Source organism: Amphiprion ocellaris, chromosome 6 (assembly GCF_022539595.1).
Source record: "Amphiprion ocellaris isolate individual 3 ecotype Okinawa chromosome 6, ASM2253959v1, whole genome shotgun sequence".
NCBI lineage: Eukaryota > Metazoa > Chordata > Actinopteri > Pomacentridae > Amphiprion > Amphiprion ocellaris.
The window spans coordinates 17,405,986-17,425,096 of record NC_072771.1 but is presented as its reverse complement, the minus strand read 5'-3'; the positions used below and the strand labels follow the sequence as shown (position 1 = coordinate 17,425,096).

General features: G+C 39.5%; 1 protein-coding gene across 1 annotated transcript in view; it reads left to right on the top strand.

The window, feature by feature from the left end:
• Positions 1-3,841: 3,841 nt before the first annotated feature.
• Positions 3,842-19,111, top strand: part of si:dkeyp-14d3.1 (transmembrane protein 132C) — a 148,256-nt gene continuing 132,986 nt past the window's right edge. Inside the window, exon 1 of the mRNA XM_023295245.3 lies at positions 3,842-5,016. Within this exon, the coding sequence (XP_023151013.2) occupies positions 4,971-5,016 (46 nt within the window). The 5' untranslated portion in view covers positions 3,842-4,970. The remainder of the gene's footprint in view (positions 5,017-19,111) is intronic.

Sequence of the window (19,111 nt, the reverse complement as noted above, 5' to 3'; positions counted from 1 at the left end):
GACTTACTGTTTGAATCCGTCTAATTACAGACGCTTTCTTGGGAAAGAACTGAACAATATATCTTTGAAATTATTGTTGCATGTCCTTTATTTTGGTAGTTTTCACGTTGTCTCCTGACAAGAAGGGAACATACATGTTCAAAAGACATCTGTATTATGTGTGGCATTTATTTCATCTTAAAAAAATAAAGTGTCGTATAACTTTTGTAAAGGTTAAATAAATAAGTCTTCGTGCTAAGCTAACCTGCTGCTAGCATTCATAGTGAATATTTCCAAAAATGCTTAACTGCTCCTTAACTCCTTTGAAGAAACATCCTCTTATGTCTTGTTCTATTTTCAGAGTTATTAAAGTGTCATTGAAAGGTGCTAACTCTGCTTTCAGTAGAGTTCAGGCAGCAAAATAAAGCGCAGATCATTTGGGACCGGTGACTTACAGCACTGTAGGCTGTGGGAAGGTCACTCTTTGCCTTCCCTTTGGGCATCAGTCTTGAAAAACAGAGTGACGGCCCCAGAGAGGCTGATAAGTAAATACAGTTTTAATGGGCTGTGAATGGCTGGTGGTAATCTGCGCTGGCCAGGAAGTGGGCAAGGCACAGAGGGCGACGGGGCATTCTGCAGCCGTTATTATTAATGCTATCATAGATCAGATAGGCCAGAGGAGGGGAATGAAAGGTGGTGATGAATTTGGGCCTCCTGTCTACCAAGTGAGTGGAGGACAAGCTACTGAAGCTGGTTAAGGTCATAGATGAAGGATACCATCCAAAAGAAGGCACAAGGGACGATTCATTATGTATAATATTGAGGGCAGGATGGTATATGTCCCAGGGGACTGCATCAAGGTCATGGGGTGGCAATGTGAAACTAAAGAATCACTGCCTCTAGTCTGCTTCTGCTCAGCCGTTGTGCATTCTAAATATCTGAATATCCAACATATTTTCTATACAGAACTCTGACTAACAATATTCATAATGAACTGTGACTACTGTTGGCCTCGAAAGCAGAATTCATTCTTCCAGGTAGACTTTTTAAAGGTGCTTAGCAGGAAGGTTGTTCTGCAGTTCTGTGGATTTAGGTTGTCTCAGCTGCTTTCTTCTCTTCGTGTAATCCCAAACTGACTCCAAGATGTTGAGATCAGAGCTCAGTGGGGACTATATCATCTGTCACAGGACCTTTTCTTCTTCTTGTCACTGAAGATAGTTCTTTTTTTTATCTGTGGCTGTGTGTTTGGGGTCGTCAAGCTGCAGAATGAATCTCAGACCAGTCAGACCCTCCTCTGATGATAAGAATCTAACCATCTAAAGTAGCTACAATGTTTGTGCAGTGCTGTATATTATACATCGGTAACTGTGTTATGTGTGTGTTTGTGTGTGGATTCTCGTGTGAAATTCTTTGCCCTTGCAGAGAGCAAAACTGCTTAACATTCCGAAGTAAAATGTGTTGATAGGTGTCTGAATGTGAAAATACAGTTTGTTGTATCCGAACGTGTCTGGCATTTCAGTCTTCGGTCTATTTTCAAGGCATGAAAGCTTCCAGATCCTTTTTGAGACATCAAAGCCTTGAGACCTTTTTCCAGACATCAAAGTCTTAAGACCTGTCCTCGGAGAGGTCTGCAGATCTAAACGGCACATCTGTCAAGACACAATCACTTGCATTTTTTGCCTCCTAGACATGTCTTCAAATAATGCCTGCAATAGTTCTACCTGTTTTTAAAAGTCCCACATTTCCAAATGTTATGCGTCTTGCCGTCTTTAAGCAAAGGAGATGGATGGTGTGTGAGTTTTTACAGCAGTCAATGTTTTGGTCATTTAGCCCGGGAAATGGTCTTACCATGTGCAGAACTGAGAGGGGTTCAGCTTTTTTTTAATGACTCGCAGCTACAGGCGATGTAACCAAAGCCACCCCGGGTCTGTCTGGTGCTTGCTCTGATTTCCAGCAGCTGAACGGACTGCAGTGTAATGTGGGCTTCAAGGGATTTGACTGAGTGTCGGGCTCTAGAAGGGGCTACTTTTGGACGGCTACCAACCATTGTATGAGTGATGTTCCAGCCCACCGTTACATCTTGGGCAGTGACTGCTCTACATCAACACTTTTGTCCTCCCTCACCTCTCTGATGCTTTTTGCAGCTATATGAGAGTGAACTTGTTTCCAGGATCAAATGGCACACATTTAGGGGGAAGTTGAAGCTTGGTGCCTTAAGGAGAAAAATGGAACTCGAAGTGGACCAGAAAGGCTGGTTTTAAAATTAGGACAAATCTAGAGGCTGTAACTATTACTTAGTGGTCAAAGGGTTTGTAGACTCACTCTTACTATTGAAAACACAGCAACTAACTAGACCAGCATCTAAACACTGTGTGAGTGTTATCCTGATGTCACTGTTTCTTTTTGCCAGGCCTTTCTCATGCATACACACCATATAGAGTCACTTTTGTTTATGGCGCCACTTTAAGACCACAGCTTACTTTGCCGGTGCATTTTAGGTTTGCCTTTTAGTTCTCTCAGCTGCAACGTTATGTGACATATGTGCTAATCTGACTGACAGCATGTGACGGGAGGCTAAATGTGGAGCCTGAAAGCTCCAAAACTCAAAGAGCGTATATTGAAATTACATAAAAAGGGTGCTTTGTGGTAAACAGAATGCAGTGTTCCTGTAGTCAGTCTATCTGTCTCTATATAAAGTGTTGTTATATATTTTATTGTTAATTCTGTCTGTATTTAAACAATTAAATGATTGAGTGTTGATTACTAATATTGACTTTCTTTATCAAAAATTCCCAATTGTTAAATTAATTCCATCCCAAAATGACACAGATGTTTTTTCCTACAATCAAAATACCAAACAAATTAGTGTTAGGTTCTGTCATACATGCATCACAGAACTGTGGCAGCTTATATAAAAGAAAGATTAGACTTTGGGTGACTCATCTGATATTTCTGTTCACCTTTATCTGTCTGCGTTAACACCATGAGACCTGCTCAGGAGAAAAAAAAATCTGCAGTGAAGCTCCTGGTTTAATCAGTTACCAGATTACAGTAATAACCCAGATGTAAATTAATTTTTAAAAATCTGTTTCAGTTGGGACGAATCCATCAGCAGCCACAATTACATTTAACAGTCCCAACAACCACAACAGTATCAAATATGACCCAATACTTGATATAATACTATTAAAACTAATATGATCATGCTTATTTTTCCTCCACTGCAGTGCTTTGGGAATAGTATTTGTAATCTTATAGGGAGGTCCGTTTTTATTATATTAGAAGGCTGCTATATAGACAAAGAAAGACTGCGGTGGAACAGACCATATGTCCCTCATGGCCTTGAAAAGGAATAAGAATGGAAAGTAGAATGAATAAATGAATAAAGATGGCTCAGTAGAAATTGTCTGAAAATGCAACAAAGGCGCTAGAAAGTCGCTGAGCACCGCAGCCAGAACTGAACCTACTGCAGTGATTGAACGCATCTCTCTCAGGATAACCTGGCAGAGTCGAGGCACAGTCATCTGAATGCTTTAATTAATCTTGTGGTTGTTTTTCCACTGTCATTTACTTTGCAATTTGTATTAGTATTCCTTTGTCTAATTTGCTATCCTCGTTATTGTCCACAGTAGTAGGCCTACATGCATAGATACACATTTATTCCAGTACACAATTATTAAAACGAGCAAAACAAAGGTATCCAGTTCGGGTCTGGGTCCACACGGGGTCGCTCGTGCCTGCCAAGTGGCGCAGTCATGCAATCAATTGGACATGTCCGGTAACAACTTTTAAAGTCATTCTTTGTGTACGCAGAGGGCAGCTGTGTCAGTGGGGAACTATATATTTAGTAAAGGTGTAAAGATGTGTCTTTGATTTAACGGGGGAAAAGGCTCTCTGGCAGTCTTGTTGTGGCGTGAGCAGTTCTCAGAAGAAAATGCCTTTGGGCTTAATGTGAATATAGTTGGTTAAAAGTGAGTGTTTGATGAAAATATCAGAGCATATCCTGACATCAGTGAGGTCTGATGCCAACTGCCTCCCGAAGTGTGCCAGTGGCAGTTACTGTCATTGCTACAGGCTTTCTACCCCTCTGCTTCTCTCGACGCGCATTGGACGGACAGACAATGCGTAAGCTCCACTGAAACTGCAGCCCCGTAGTACATAAACACAGAAAGATCGGAGCCGGAAACCGGACCTTCGCAGAATATGTGAACCACCTGGTGCTCATCTAATTAGAAGTGGCAGCTGAACACTTGGCTGCGCGCACAGAGCTCTGCGCGCTCCGCTGTGGCTGCTGCTGCCGCGTTCCTCTGGAGTTGCGCTCAGGACTTCACGGAGCGATAAGGTTTCCAGGGTGTCGATGTACATGCTTGACCTTCCTTGTTGACTTGAACTTTTCTACTTTTTCTGCGTTTCGTCATACATGATGCCGGGCGGGAAGTGCTTCCGTTCGTCCCAAGGTGTCGGACTTTACGCACTACACAGCAGCCAACTTCAGGAACCTGGTGATGCAGCAGATACAGAGCAGGCAAACTGAATAACTGAGGAGAGAGGATTGAGACTGTTTTCAATTTGGTTATTTTTTTCTTTTTGTTGTTTTTGGATGAAATTGATTTAGTTTTCATTGGGAACCGCTGTATCACAACAGTGCTTTTACGCATTTTACGACTCATCCAAGCGTCTAATCACCAAAAATGCTGGAAAGAGTGATGCAAAGCTGCGCGCAAGTTCCTTCGCTGCAATTCTCGAATTTTCGCTACAAAAACAAGTAGATTAGACCTTTATGAAAGAGGCTTTTAAAACTGTTCACTGGAACTATGACTGTTCAGCATTTTGCAAATCTCTGGATGAGGCATGGCATTTTCACCAGAAGAGATGCGTTTTGATTTTTCATTAACGATGCTGCATGTAGGATTTTTTTCTTTGAACTGGGAAGTTTTGGCTTGAATACTCATTTTGAAGGATTTCTTGTTTTTCTGACAGCTCCAAGAAACATGTTGCATATCCTTGTGCTTCAGTCGGTGGCGTTACTTCTGGGAGGTAAGCACAATTTCAACCCATTCACCCATGTGTCTGCTGGTCCACTCTTTCAACTAAGAAATGTATTTTCTTAGAAATAATGTACAGAAGTTGAACAGAACTATAGCCGTTTATCACACATCTTCAAGTGTGTCTTTGTCACATCTAAGGGATAAATCCCACCTGAGACACACAGGGATGCGGGCAGTTATCATCCTGTGAGTCACCGCTGTGTGAAGGTGTCTGTCTGCTATATCTGAACAATTCTATACTGCATGATATTTAATTAGCTCATACGTCCTGACAAGAATTAGAGTTTATATCTGTTTAGTCGTATAATATATATTCTGAAGTGCCCACTGCTTTGGCTTTGCACCTGTGCAACATACCCAGAGCAGGTCTGGCCTTAAATAACATTTATCTCATGAATATTTCAATATGACAGGGATTCTCTTGTGCAACAGAAGCATTGGGGTTTTATTACCGCTTGGCTTGTCAAGTTATTAGGCTAAACTAAAGTTCATCTTGGAGCCCATAATTATTTAATGAGAAAACTTGGGAGTTGCAGTTAGGAGAGATTTTCATAGCTCAAGTCACAACATGACAGTGACAAAATACCTGTGAGTTGTAAACAAATACCTGCTTTTGGCAAGAATCGGTCCTTCTACATGAGTTTTTGCTAAATTAGAGCTAATGTAAATTTCACTTTCTATGCACATGACATTGCATTAGGCAGCTCTGTCCTGGGGAGGAAAAGAGCATCTACTGTGGCTGCCCTGTAGCCGGGATCTGAGGCCAGCTGGTGGTCTGGCTAATGAATCTCTTTTGTCTTGTGGGAAAAGGGTTTAACCTAAAATGCTATTTGGAAATTATATCCTGCCTGTGAACATTTACTCCAGATGATACCTGCATTTAGCAGCTTTCTGTCTCATCAAACACAAGGAACTTTTAATGTTATGTCTTTAATTTTAAAAACAGAACGCTTAGTTTTGCAGCTGCAAATAATCAGCAGTGAAAGAACAAGCAAATTTGTATTTTAGTCTGTATCCTTGACATCAAGAATTATCATCTGATTGTATTCACATAAACGCCTACAGCCAATCATGTACCAATTATGCTCTAAATAAAAGAAATGCACTGATTTCTCAGAGAATATAAGGTCATACATTATCAGAATAATTCTCTAACACTATAATAAGCATTCTCAAAGTGCACCTTATGCCTCCATTGTGCGTGTCCACCTTCATGTTCCTTCTTTCTTGGTGCTCAAAAGGATGAGAGCGCCGCCTCACTGGCTTGAAGTGTGCGGTAATGTTGTTTGCCATATGTCAAGGCCTTCTCAGTAACCATACACAGTATGATCCTAATTGAGCGTTGTGTGCCATAAACCTGCAGGACACTGCTGCTCACTGTGAATAGTGATGAAAATGGACAAGACACTCCAGGAAATGAGAGGATCAGATCTGTGCTAGAAAAATGTCTGCACAGCATAATGAAGCCATAATTTAAAGGGAAATCTTGTATTCTGGTGTGACGGTGACCATCGCCTTTGTTGGGAAGTATAAATGTTATCAAGGTTACTGGGGTCTAAAATATTACTTCAAAATCTGTTGAATAAAATGTCACTGTGATAAAGTGAGGATAAAGACTGAAGATCTTTTTCTGTTTTCAGAGATCTGGCTTTTTTTCCCCTTATATTTGAAAAAGTCTGTCCTCGCTTCTATTAATTGAAGCCGCTAGGTGTGTTCCAGTGAGACACCTCAGTGGGATTCCTGAGAGGAATATCCAATCTTCCCTCCCTTCGTCTTATCCTTGAGCTTAACAAGATCCAAAAGGGGATCAAGCAAGGCTAGCCTTCAGTCTACATCTTTAAGTACTAAGCACACAGCCCATGCTGTCTTGTCTCCGCCATGTGTCTGTCCTCATGCGTCTATATCCCTATCATGGGGATGTGACTTGTCCTGTAGGATTTATTTTTTTAGGGGAGGTGGGGGCAGGAAACACCAACATTTTATCAACCCCTCAGAGACTCTGAGGCTCTTTCTCAGTGGAGAGTTTTTATCTGTAGTTGTCTTCAGAGAGATCCACTGCTGTGGTCCCTCACCCCAGTGCAATGGCACACTTCCAGCTCCACTTAGTTTGCCCCTGGCAGTCCTTTAAGCCCTGCAATTCATGTCCTTGAGCAGGCAAGGACCAAGAAATAAGAGAGAGAGGGCGAGAGAGACCACATACTGGGTGCACACAAAATGGGGTGTTTTTAAAACAGAAAGGGGGAGTCCAAATGTCAATTGTGCAAAACATGCTATCAGATTGATAGACTAATATTATGTGTGTGTCGTATTCATTTAGGCTGAACATCGTGTAATTGAAATTAAACTATAAGCTGGACTGTAGAATTAAAAAGGGTGACTACTCAAGCAAGGCGCCTGATTTCATCAACGGTCGGTGGATATTTTCATTTTAACTTAACTCTGAATCATACTGTGTCAATACACCACAAGATTTTAAATCACGTCCAGGAAGTCTCACTGAGAACTTCTATTCGTAAATTCCGTTTCAGACCTCTGACAGCTCATTAATTACACTCCTGTATCAGGAGCATATGGTCGTTAAGTTTTAAATGAGCCTGTGTCTTAAATGAGCTCGCATTGGATAAAGACCTGTAATGTAATTTTGTTGGTGTTAGCTCAGTTATAGTGTTTATTTATGGATCAGAGAACATGAAAAGAGCCGTAGAAATCCCTGGCTTGGTGGTATTTTTATCAGGGCTATCTTGCAGCTGTGCTTTGGGCTCATTTTGGCGCACTTCTGAGATTTGCGACAGAGGACACTGATAAAAAGAGGCGATTTTTTTCCTTCTCGCAAATGCAATTTGTGGTGGTTTGGGTGGTTTCAGTAGTTTTCCTTCATGGAAGGAGAAAGGAAGAGAAAATCGCAGCAGCAGCAGCTTGGCATAAGCTGTGAGTCGAACTTCTCTGCTGTTAAATTTCCGACAATCACAAATGTTTTATACCATATATTTGCATGTCAAACTGTGCACCTTTGTTTGCTTAATGAGCATTTTTGAAACACACCGAGTAGGTGGACTCTCATCTAAATCCCTTGCGCTGCTCTTTCATACTCATTATACTTAAAGTGTGTGTGGGAGGCATACATTGTAGCTTTCCAATCAGTGAGTCAAAAGAGGGTTTTTGCCCCTGTATATTCAAATATCATCAGTATAATGTCCTGTAATATTTCCACAAAGCATGTCTGCCCCGTGTTAATTGGCTGTTTGTATCTGCTGTGATCCCACATTCAATTTAATCAAATTTCATAATTAGGGGAGGTGAATAGGGGAAATCTGTGTAAAAGCTTTAAGGGGAGGGGATGTGAATGTGTGTGTGCTCGAGGAGGGGCATCATTGTAGTAATTGACAAACATGCTGATGCAGTGTTTGCGTGTTCTCTCATCAGTGGATAGTTGTGTCTGAACAGGGGGCCTCTTCCTCATAAATCTGTCAGGGAACTTTCTGTGAGGTTCTAGCTGTGGTGCAGTGAAGGGAAAACATTATAAACTGCTTATGTCAGACTGCACACCGTTCCAAAGTCATTTTTTAATGTAAAGGAAATAATTTACTTTCCACCATGAACCCAGGCTGCGATTTCAATTTAGAATGGAGCTTTTTTAAGGCTGTACTTAGACACTGTGGTGTTTTGGGCTAAATGCTAATATTATCATGCCAACAAGCTCTCAATGACAGTGCTTATGTGTTGATGTTAAACAGGCAGTGTTTACCGTGTTCAGCATCTCATCAAGTTTAGCCTGTAATTTACTAATTAACACTAAACACAAAGTGCAGCCAAGGCTGACCAAATGTCATTAGTTTTGCATGCATTCTGTTTTAAACCAAAGAAACTACAGGTCAGGAGGCTTTAAAATAGTGACAGTTCATTGTTACAGCATAACAAATATGTGCATCAGTAGCTATTAAGAGATTTCACTCAAAACCACAAATCTTGACCTTATTGCTGGACTATAGGAAAAATCTAGGGATCACCAGAGTTGGTTGGAGTCATCAAAGGGGCCATGAATGAAAATTTAACATTTTATGCTAATCTAGCAATTGGATGTAGAGATATTTGACTGGATGAATGTAAACCTATGGGAAGAGACCTTTTAATTCAGAGGATTAATAATATATATATCAATAATTGATCAGGAGTCATTGTCCGGGGACTATGAATGTCTCTACCCTAGTTGGTGATAATTTTTGGCAAGGGTGGGCTTAGCTCACCCAAACATGCATCTCCTCTCTTAAAACAGACAGTTGAAAAAACAGCAGTACCGTTTCTAACGTCTGATTGAATTAGCAGGTTATCGCCAACATCCCCTCCTGCAGAGTGTCTATCAGAGCATGCAAAGCAGGTAAAACCACAAGAATCATCCCACTGTGCATGGAAAATCTCACACTCAAGCACATAACCTGCTCTAAGTCGTGCACGGATTGGAACAAATCGGTATTCTAAATGTTAGTTTAAGTTTTTGCTTGTCAGACATTCTTCTGTCAGGGATCATATATAACCACTAATTTCAAAGGAGAAGATGTCAGCTTCTGGCCTCAAACCTCCAAAATGTTGGTTCAATCTCTTCTCTAACTTCTCAACTACCTTCAGTCCAAGTTGCTCTCTCATTATTTCTTCCAGCTCACTGTAATACAACAGACACAAGAAGTCATTGTTATCCATCCATTAGACTTTCTCCTTAAAGGGTCACATTAAACATTTGATTCATCCTCTGGATTCCACATTGAGTGTCTGTACCTGGATTAAAGCACGACTGCGACCCCCAGAGCTTCACCACAGACAAGTTGCTTAACCAATATCATTTTCAGTTTCCTCTTCATATGCTTGTAATCCTGAACACCAGAATAAAATTAGAACTTTGTCCCCCTAGTTCTCCTCATCTTTCTGAGGTTCACTAAGCAACAGCAGTGGTTCTCTGGCAGCCATGACTCCCTTCTTAAGTGACCCCCTCCTGTGGTCACATAAGCGCTGGATCAAGTGCATACTTGCAAATGATGTAATATTTCTGTAACACAAGAACTGATGCTTTAACAGTGCTTACTCAGAGAAGAGTCAAATCATAGACAGTTCATTAGTAATGATTTCAGCTCAAGACATACGCCTTGATGTTTCCTTTTTTTTTTTTTTTTTTTACTTTGCTCAGTGGACTTTAATACAAACGCAACAGCGTAACTATAAAAAACGTTTTATAACTAAGTGCTGAGAAACTCCCTCTCAGTTTCTCCCATGGCCACTGCTAAGACATCTTAACAGTGTTGACATATACTTTATCCCCTGCACATAAAATCCCTTAAATAAACACAATGCATTTACTGTTTTTATACTCTAACCTGCTTTCTTCCTGCAAATGTTTTGCCACTATTTTTTAAGAGCTCAACATTTTTATTTTGCTTTAATGGGAAGGAGGGAAAAATATTTTGCACTGTTTACTGAAATGTGAAAGCTACTGAATCATAGGTTATTCAAAAACACTAGACCAAGAAATGGATTATGGTTTTATTCAATACATTAATAAAATGTCATTAGCCTGGGAGCTTTCTCTGGAAACAAAAACTGCCACGACAGCATCCCACAGTATTAGATATTTATGTAATATATCCTGCATTAAGGCTTAAACAATATGAACACAATGAGGAACTTTATTTCCTTGCAAGCACAAATGTGAGAACAAAAATAGCATGAATGGTTTTGCAAAAACTTCAATTACAAACTCGAAATATGTATAATGCGGATCAAATTTTCATTTCCTAGTCGTTTGTGATATGGACTGTTTCTTTGCAGAGTCTTTCTTCTTTTCTGTCAGCCTGGTGATGCATCCATAACGCTGATTGGTTATGCATTTTTGATTTGAATAATCAGAGGTAGGTTGCTGGACAAAGAGCTGTCACTCGCTCTGAGAGACTGTAGCACTTGGTTATGTGTGGAGCTGTCGCTGCCTATCAGGGGCATCAGACCTTAATGCATTAGAGGCAATGATCTGACAGGTACATATTGTCAAGGCCCATTGACTTCTTTGTGGTGTGGCTGATTGATTGTTGAGATTATATTAAAATGGGAGTCGTGCGCCTCTTTGTGATTCAGAGTGGTGTGCTCATGCGGTAGAATACTGAACAGCTGCTTTAAAACTACCATTGAATTTTAATTTTAAAACATATTAGTTTTATCCCTTGAGCAGTCCGTTCTGTTTGTGAATAATCACTGTTGTCTGCAGCGGCTGGAACAGACCGAGGAGTTTGTTGTGCCCTCTCATGTATGACAGAAAACCAATGTACAGCTGTATGACGAATGAATTATGGTGGATGGAAAGGTGCTTCTGACACAGCACATTTTATAACTCAAAACAAAGAGCATTAGTCTAATATAAGCCTCTCTTGATATGAAAAAAATCCCCCTAAGAAATCAGCATATTTATTGTCTGTGAGGCGGCTGGGTTTTGTCTTTAGTGTGGCATTGCAGATTAACATTTTAGCTCTGTGTTGACTAACTTTGACTTTTGTTCAAAATAATGACTGTTATTATATCTCAGACACATTGATATTATATTTCCCTGTCTCTTGTTACCACCAATAGCAGTGACCTGAAGCTAATATTTTATTATTTATTCATGTGAAGCAACAAAACACCATTGAAGTCCCTCTCTGGTCGTTGATTAATCCCTGTAAAACTCAGCTCTGTGTATCAAAGTTCATATTTAGAATTAATTTTTTCCACTAAAATGATCACTCCTGATTTTTGTAATGGGTTAATTGCAGCTCTACACTTTGCTTTATTTTAGAATTCACGGATACATGAAGATACTGCTTCTACCCAGTCATGAATCCATGTTTTTGACATGGTCATAAATACGCTGTAGTTTCATCAACTGCTTATTTCACACACAATGTGTCTTTCAAAAAAAAAAGATTTTCACCATAGTCCTCCTTTAACCCCCAGAGCTTGATGGATGCAATTTAAGTCCAAATTGCCATCACTTTACCTCCATTCAGTTGCTCTCAAAATCTTTGTATCAAATGAAACTGCACAACTGATGTTTGAAACAACTGCAGTTTCTTATCTGTGCGATAAAGTGTCAGCGAGAAAAAATAGTTTTGAATTCACATCTAATTTAGTCGTATTTACAATCTGCCTGCAGCTCTGCATTCATCTTCACATTCATTACTCTTGAATTATTCGAATTAGTTTTTCATTAGTTTGCATTACTCATGAACTCGTCATTGCGTAGTTATGTTAATATGTATGCAATGTTTATCATTGCATACATATTATAAAACATAAACATTTGCCTGTTTTTTCACCTTTGCAAGCAGATTAGGAATGAATATGCACATGCCAGTTATTTCTGCACATATTTTTCACAATTCTGAAAAAATATAACAATATATTGCCAGTATTTTATGGTGAGACACACAGGGACGTGGCTATTTTATGGTGAGAGACATGTACAGTAACAATTTCCCAATATGACATTTTTCTATTGATAGAAAGACTAAGCAAGCATATCATATCTAATGATGGAGATCTGGATAGTCTAGACTGTTCTGAAAAATACAAGATGTAGCATGTATTGCTTATAGGGTTAAGACAGTAAAAAAAATGCAGTAGAGAAAGGTCACATAATGAGAAAATATCTTTATATTACATATTACACATGTCCACCAGAGAAACTTTACAGAGCTATGCACAAAATACAACATCCTCAGAACGTGCATTCAAATTGGAGCAACTGAGGGAGAGTTGAAATCACTTGTGTGGAACTCATTATGGGATGTTTCTGTGCTCCTTTGATTTTAAAGACAATACTCAACAGAAATACCTCTGCAGAACAATCATTTGTTCATCCAATACAACTCAGTTAAATGTAAATGACCTGAAGTACACTTTGACCATTGGCTAGATGGTGCTTGGTGTAATTGGAATGCCAGTGTATGTGTGCATCTCCAATCAGTCTTGACACAATCACTGGTTCCTAATCAGTGTGAATGTAATGGCCACCGCAGCGTACAATCAGTGTACAAGTTAGTCTGGCAGGAGTGGCTGTAACTTAATGAAGTCCCTTGAGTGAACTCACTGAGTCAGCGTGACTGTGTAGTCAGAGAGCACAAAAGTCCTTGTAGGAACATTAATTTTAAAGATCTAAAAAACATTGTCCTGGTATGTATTTGTTCTCGTCTACAGATGTAGCAGAGGCATGTTTTCATGTTGTCAGTTTGCCCTTGCTGGTGTCCAGAAGCCTCCAGTTGTCAGTGTTTGGCAGCCTGGAGCATTAATGTTGCTTTGTTTTTCCCACGACAAGGCACAGTGAGCTGATGACGAGTGAGGATTAGAGATGTCCAGGCACAACACAGACAGTGTGACAATATTGAGTCATTGGTCCTGTGGTGCTCAGTGGTGTCACCCTGGCCAGGAGGGGAAACACTCGCTGTTAGCACATTCTGCAACAGCTTGTTCTGAATCACATCTGTGCCTGCAGATTCTCCTCTTAACCCCAAGGCCCTCAATTTCACACAAATTGGAAAGAGCCACACCAGGCTGAGACAGAATGACCCCAATGATAACGAAGGATTAGCCCAAAAAATACTACAGTTTAATTCAAATTGGGAATAAAACTATATAATGATTTTAATGGAACACGGAATGGTGTCTTTTCTGCCTGCTCAGAATTTTGATTAGTCGTATCATACTTTTCCTCCGATGGCAGGCGAGCCGTCATGCACCTTGCATGACAACTGTGCTGCCTTTTGTGTGTGAACGGGTGAATAAGAAAAACATTTAGGGCTGCAACTAACGATTATTTTAATAATCTATTAATTGGTCAATTATTTTTTCGATTAATCGATGAATTGGATAAAAAAAATAACACATTTTTAATTTCCGCCTCTTTATTCAGAAATAGAAGATTTGGACTGACAGCGCAAATAAGATCATTGTAGTGAAGAATTTGTCTTCAACCATCGACAGAGGCCTCATGTCAGTGACCATCATGTTGAGGATGCTGTCAGTCAGGACAGCTGCTTGCTGTGATGTCTTTCTAATCATGAAGCCTGTCATTTTTTGCTGTTGATGAAATGAGAAAGATAGTATAGTATGAGTATGTATTATAGTACAATTTACAACAACTCAATAATTATCTTGTTTTACAAGCACCATAAAAATATTTCATTACATAAATTGAGGTGTAAGAAATTACTTTAACCCCTGTTTCAATGCTAAATGCAATTCATCCTGCCTCACTCCAACACAGACCAGTGTCTTCACTCAGACTTTGCCAGAAAATTAAAACTTGAGGCTTAATCTTTAAATTATTACCACCATTGTGTGCAAGTTGTGTTTATTTATAAATCATATTCAAACCCTGCTTAAGCTGATTAAAGTGAAATACAAAGTATCACACACACGTGCCCTATCACTGTCATTAATCAGCTAACAAAGGCTAGCATCAGACAAGCTACCAGAGAGACTAACGTTATGTTTCCTCACTTTAAAAGGAACAAACATAGGATATTGTCATGACTTACGTGCTGTTGAGCTCCGTTCATCCTCATTGGCGACTCCAACGTGTTTCCGTATCATCGTCATGGTGCTCCTGTGCCATCTTGTATCACTTTTGTAAAGGTTGCATGTTACGCATGTTTTTTGTTTTGCGAAGCATGACATGCTCCCACACTTCTGAGGACTTTGGTCAAACCGTTTTCTCCGTGTCGGTCACGTTTCATTTGTTGAATTTGCTTTTCCTTTGAAAATACCGCCTCCACTCCACCTCGCTCTGTTCAACTCGCTCTGCAAGTGGAGTTTTTTTTTTTTAAAACTTTATTTCAGTTAGCAAGCATTGACAAAGCTCTGCAGGTGAAGTAGACGGCTCCGCGACATGGCAAGTGATGCATGAATCGCGCGACACAACGAATCAATAATGAAATTCATTGCCAATGCTTTTAATAATCGATTTTAATCCATTTAATCGATTCGTTGTTGCAGCCCTAAAAACATTGTAATGTGTAATCTTTGTAGAACCTAGCTAAGGTTAACTCTTTGATGCACATGGGTCAAGAGATAACCATTTTCCATTGAATATGAGTCACTTCTGACCCATGTTGTGCATCAAAGGGTTAAAAGGCGCTATATATGTGCAGATCATTAACCATCATTATTTTAACCCGTGTGGGTTATTAAGTTAAGGCAGTGTTGGCTGGTCTGGACTGAAATATCTCATCAATCTTTGTACAGGCTTTCATGGTCTTCAGATGATGAATCCCAATGACTTTGATGATCCTCGAACTTTGGTTAAGTGCCAACAGCAGGTTAAAATGTCCATTAAATCAGTGAAATTTCAATGTCTAGTGGATGAGTTGACAGCATTTACAGACATTTGCCCTGTCATTTAGAGGATGAATCCTAAGGGTTTATGTGAAATGTCTCTGCAGCCATTGTTTTTCATTTAGGGCCATCATCCTGTCAACAAAGAACCTGCAAAAAACATCACATTCCCATCAGCTTCAGCTATACTTTGTGTTTAGTTACCAGACGTTATCACACTAACACACTGAACTAGCAATGTAAACATTATCCGTGTTAAACATCAGCATGTTGCACAGCCTCACAGACGTACTAGCAGACTTATAATCTCAATAAGCATTTTTCTACAAGAGTTGCGCCATGTCATGATGTGACTGAACTCTGATAACTTTAAGTCCCTCTCCTGGCATTGATTAAACCCCTAGAATGCATTGCTTTTACATGAACATAACCCATTACTGCCATAAACGGGCTTAGATGTATCTTTACCTCATTTAGAATGTATAGATCTACGAAGTCTCTGCCTCTATCTCCATCCACCTCTCCACTATTCACTGCAGCTAAAGCATACATATGCTTACCTTAAACTCTGCTCAAACACTGTAGTACCACTCTAGCTACACAGTAGTACATACAAGTAGTATACTAGGTGGAACTGCTCAGCCATGGTGCTGAATGTTCATTGTGCTCATGATGTGTCTTCTAGTGTATGAAAACACCATGTAGACACTGAAGAAATAAAGAAGCATCATTTTCACTGGAGGGGGTCTTTAAGGTTTATATACTGACAGTCCTACAGGTGACTGTTACTAGGTGCCATATAAGTGCAGACCATTTATTATTTACTGTTGTTTTTAAAGCCTGCATGGTTTAAGGGAAGGCGATGTTACATATTAAGAGTGTTTTTACATGAAAATAATCCCTTCCTGCTGTCATATGTCTTAGGTATGACATTACACCGTTGCTTCGTTGAGAATGTTCAAAACTATGAAACCTATCCTAACCTGAATCGGTGTTTTGTGGCTGTCATCAATACACTGCAGTTTTAAATTGCAAAAAACTCTTATGACTGCTTATTTGGCTTTCTACATCCAGCAGAAAGCAACACCATGAGGAAATGTTAGCAAGGTAAAAACACCTAATTTTTACTGCAGGGGGTCTTTAAAGTTTGACAGACTCAAAAGGAAATCCTAATTTGTACAACAAAACTTCCACAAATTAAGCTGGAGGAAAATTGACTGTGCTGAAAGTGAGTAAAACATCAGAATTTACTCTAAGCAGTGAACCGATAGCTGAGTGGTTAAATTGTAACACTGCAATCTCCCATCTATCTTGTGTTTTTCATTTACAATGACCTTTTCAATTCCTCATGCTAAAACAGTGGAAAACAGCTGCCCTCTCATTCAACCTCCTCCATTTCTGGCTTGGATCCACTGACAAGGATGGAGGTCTTGATATGCTTCGCTCCAAGGACATGTTAACTATCCCTTGTAGAAAACCGAGATAAGTGCAAACAAGCAGTTGGAAAGTGATTTTTTGCCCTGCTGGGCTGTATTTGATTTCTATTGCTGTCTTGTTTCATGCTGTTTTTGTGCAGTCTCGCAGAACCTTGAAGATTGTTGTGCGAAGGCCCTGTAATTAGATGTTCTGGGACTATGGCAACTGCTGAAATTCAGAGTGATGTAATCTGCTCTCCATCCTTAATTGCACATGCCATGTGTAGGATGGCTAATTTAGCCTGCAAGAGTGAAGAAACCACAAGCTTTTTCTTTCCTCCCCAAAATCATACCAAATATGGGATTTTTCTGTCTTGTTTTGTACAGAATGTCTGGAACTAACAGTAGCATATAGTGCTATCTCACAAACAATGTGTTCTTGCAGCAGGCGTGACCGCTCATACACTATACATGCTAAATGACAGGGAAAAACAGTGAGAAAACACCGAGCGTAATAACGATAAACAGACTTATGGAACTATGAGCACATCAGGTTTTGTACTTACAGTGTGTGTTTTTTTTTCATACAAGGAAGTCTGTGTCATTCATTCAAAGCAGCGTTCAGGATCTGACCTGCATATCGACAAGGCTACTTCAGTTCAAATGAGAAATATGTCTGAAAGTGTATTGTGAGCTGACCAGCGCAGACAGGTGGGCTGATCTTTGAGACAGCAGCCTCCTGTGAATGAAGACAGATGAGAAGTGAAGAATCACTCTCTGTTGCTGCAATATGACACAGCAAACACAAAGTCACTCCTGAGACAAACACTAAGAAAACTAAACACATAAGTAGGGCTTGTCTCTCACACAAAACACATACACAGTACATAAAACCTGAAAACGTAGGATATGGGAGAATTCTATCAATTATTTGATAAGGGATCTAGAGTCGTGCACAATTTCACAGAGGGAACTGGGAAGTGAACTTGTGATTTATTTCTGGTATATCTCTTCATGTAAGAAATAAAGCTATGCTGTAACACCTGGGCAGCGGCGATACAGAGCAGCAGAAACCCAGTGTTGAAGCAGAGTTTAATCATATTAATGGCAGTGGTATGACTGAACCAAGCGTGCATGTTTATATGTGCTCTGGTTAGAAAATCTTCAACATGTTTCCTTTTATCTGCTGAGTCTGTGGAACACTTTGCAGTTTCTTATTCAACTCACACCATCAAAATACATCTAATGAAAAGTGGGTTGGAAACTTTCATTATCCGTTTTTGTTGATTAATTCACAAATGGATAATTGTCTCCCAGATAATTTTTAAAATTTTCACATTTGGGTTGCTTCACAATTACATTTTGGAACAACATTAAAAGATTCATTTTCCTTTTCTACTTTTTTGCACCTGTGGTTGGACTGTACCATGAACGTTTTGGGGAGTCAGCCCTGAAATCAGCATTGTATATAGTATGTAGGTTATCATTTGACCGTGCAATGATTTATCAGCTAGGGTTTGGTGATGTGCATTGCTATTGTTGTTCAGATTAGAGTAACAAATACATATGTGAGTCTGCAATATTGCCTAAAGCATTTTATTACTGTCTAGTGTAGCTGATAAATTATTGCATGGTTGGGTTCACCACATAATAGGCTATATAATGTTGTTGCACCACTGGATTTGTGGTTGTTTGTAGACTCCCCTGGGAACTAATGGTACAGTCCAACCTCAAGCACAAAACACAGAAACAGGAAATTAGTATGCTGAGTCATTTTGTTTTTTTTTCATTCAGAATGAAATTTTCAGATTTGAATATTCAAAAGTTAAACTGAGAGAAAATTTATTGTGAACTAATCAGCACAAATGAATAATGGAAGTTTCAGTCCCATTTTTTATTTGATTTATTTTGATGGTGTGAATTGAACAAAGCACCCCTTAACCACAGATTCAAATGACTCTCTCACCTGAATAAAAAACAAACACATCAAAAACAGCACCATCCTAACCTGCTCTGATGCTGCTGTCGATTTAATTAGGTTCATTTAGACTTAAATTTAATTTGAGCTGGAGTGCAGGATAAAACAACCCCCAGCAAAAGTATGGCCTGATCCATTTTCAGTTGAACTGTGTTGTGATGTGGTGATGCAAAGCTAAATTCCTTGTTCTGGTGAATGGAAACCAAATGACAGTACTGCTAACAGATCCAAATAGCTGCTGCATTTAATAAGTTAATGTTCCAGGAGGTGATTGTTGCATCTTCTCAAACATTATCTATTTCACTATTACTTTTAATAGGATTTCACTGTCTTCTCTTGTGTGCAAT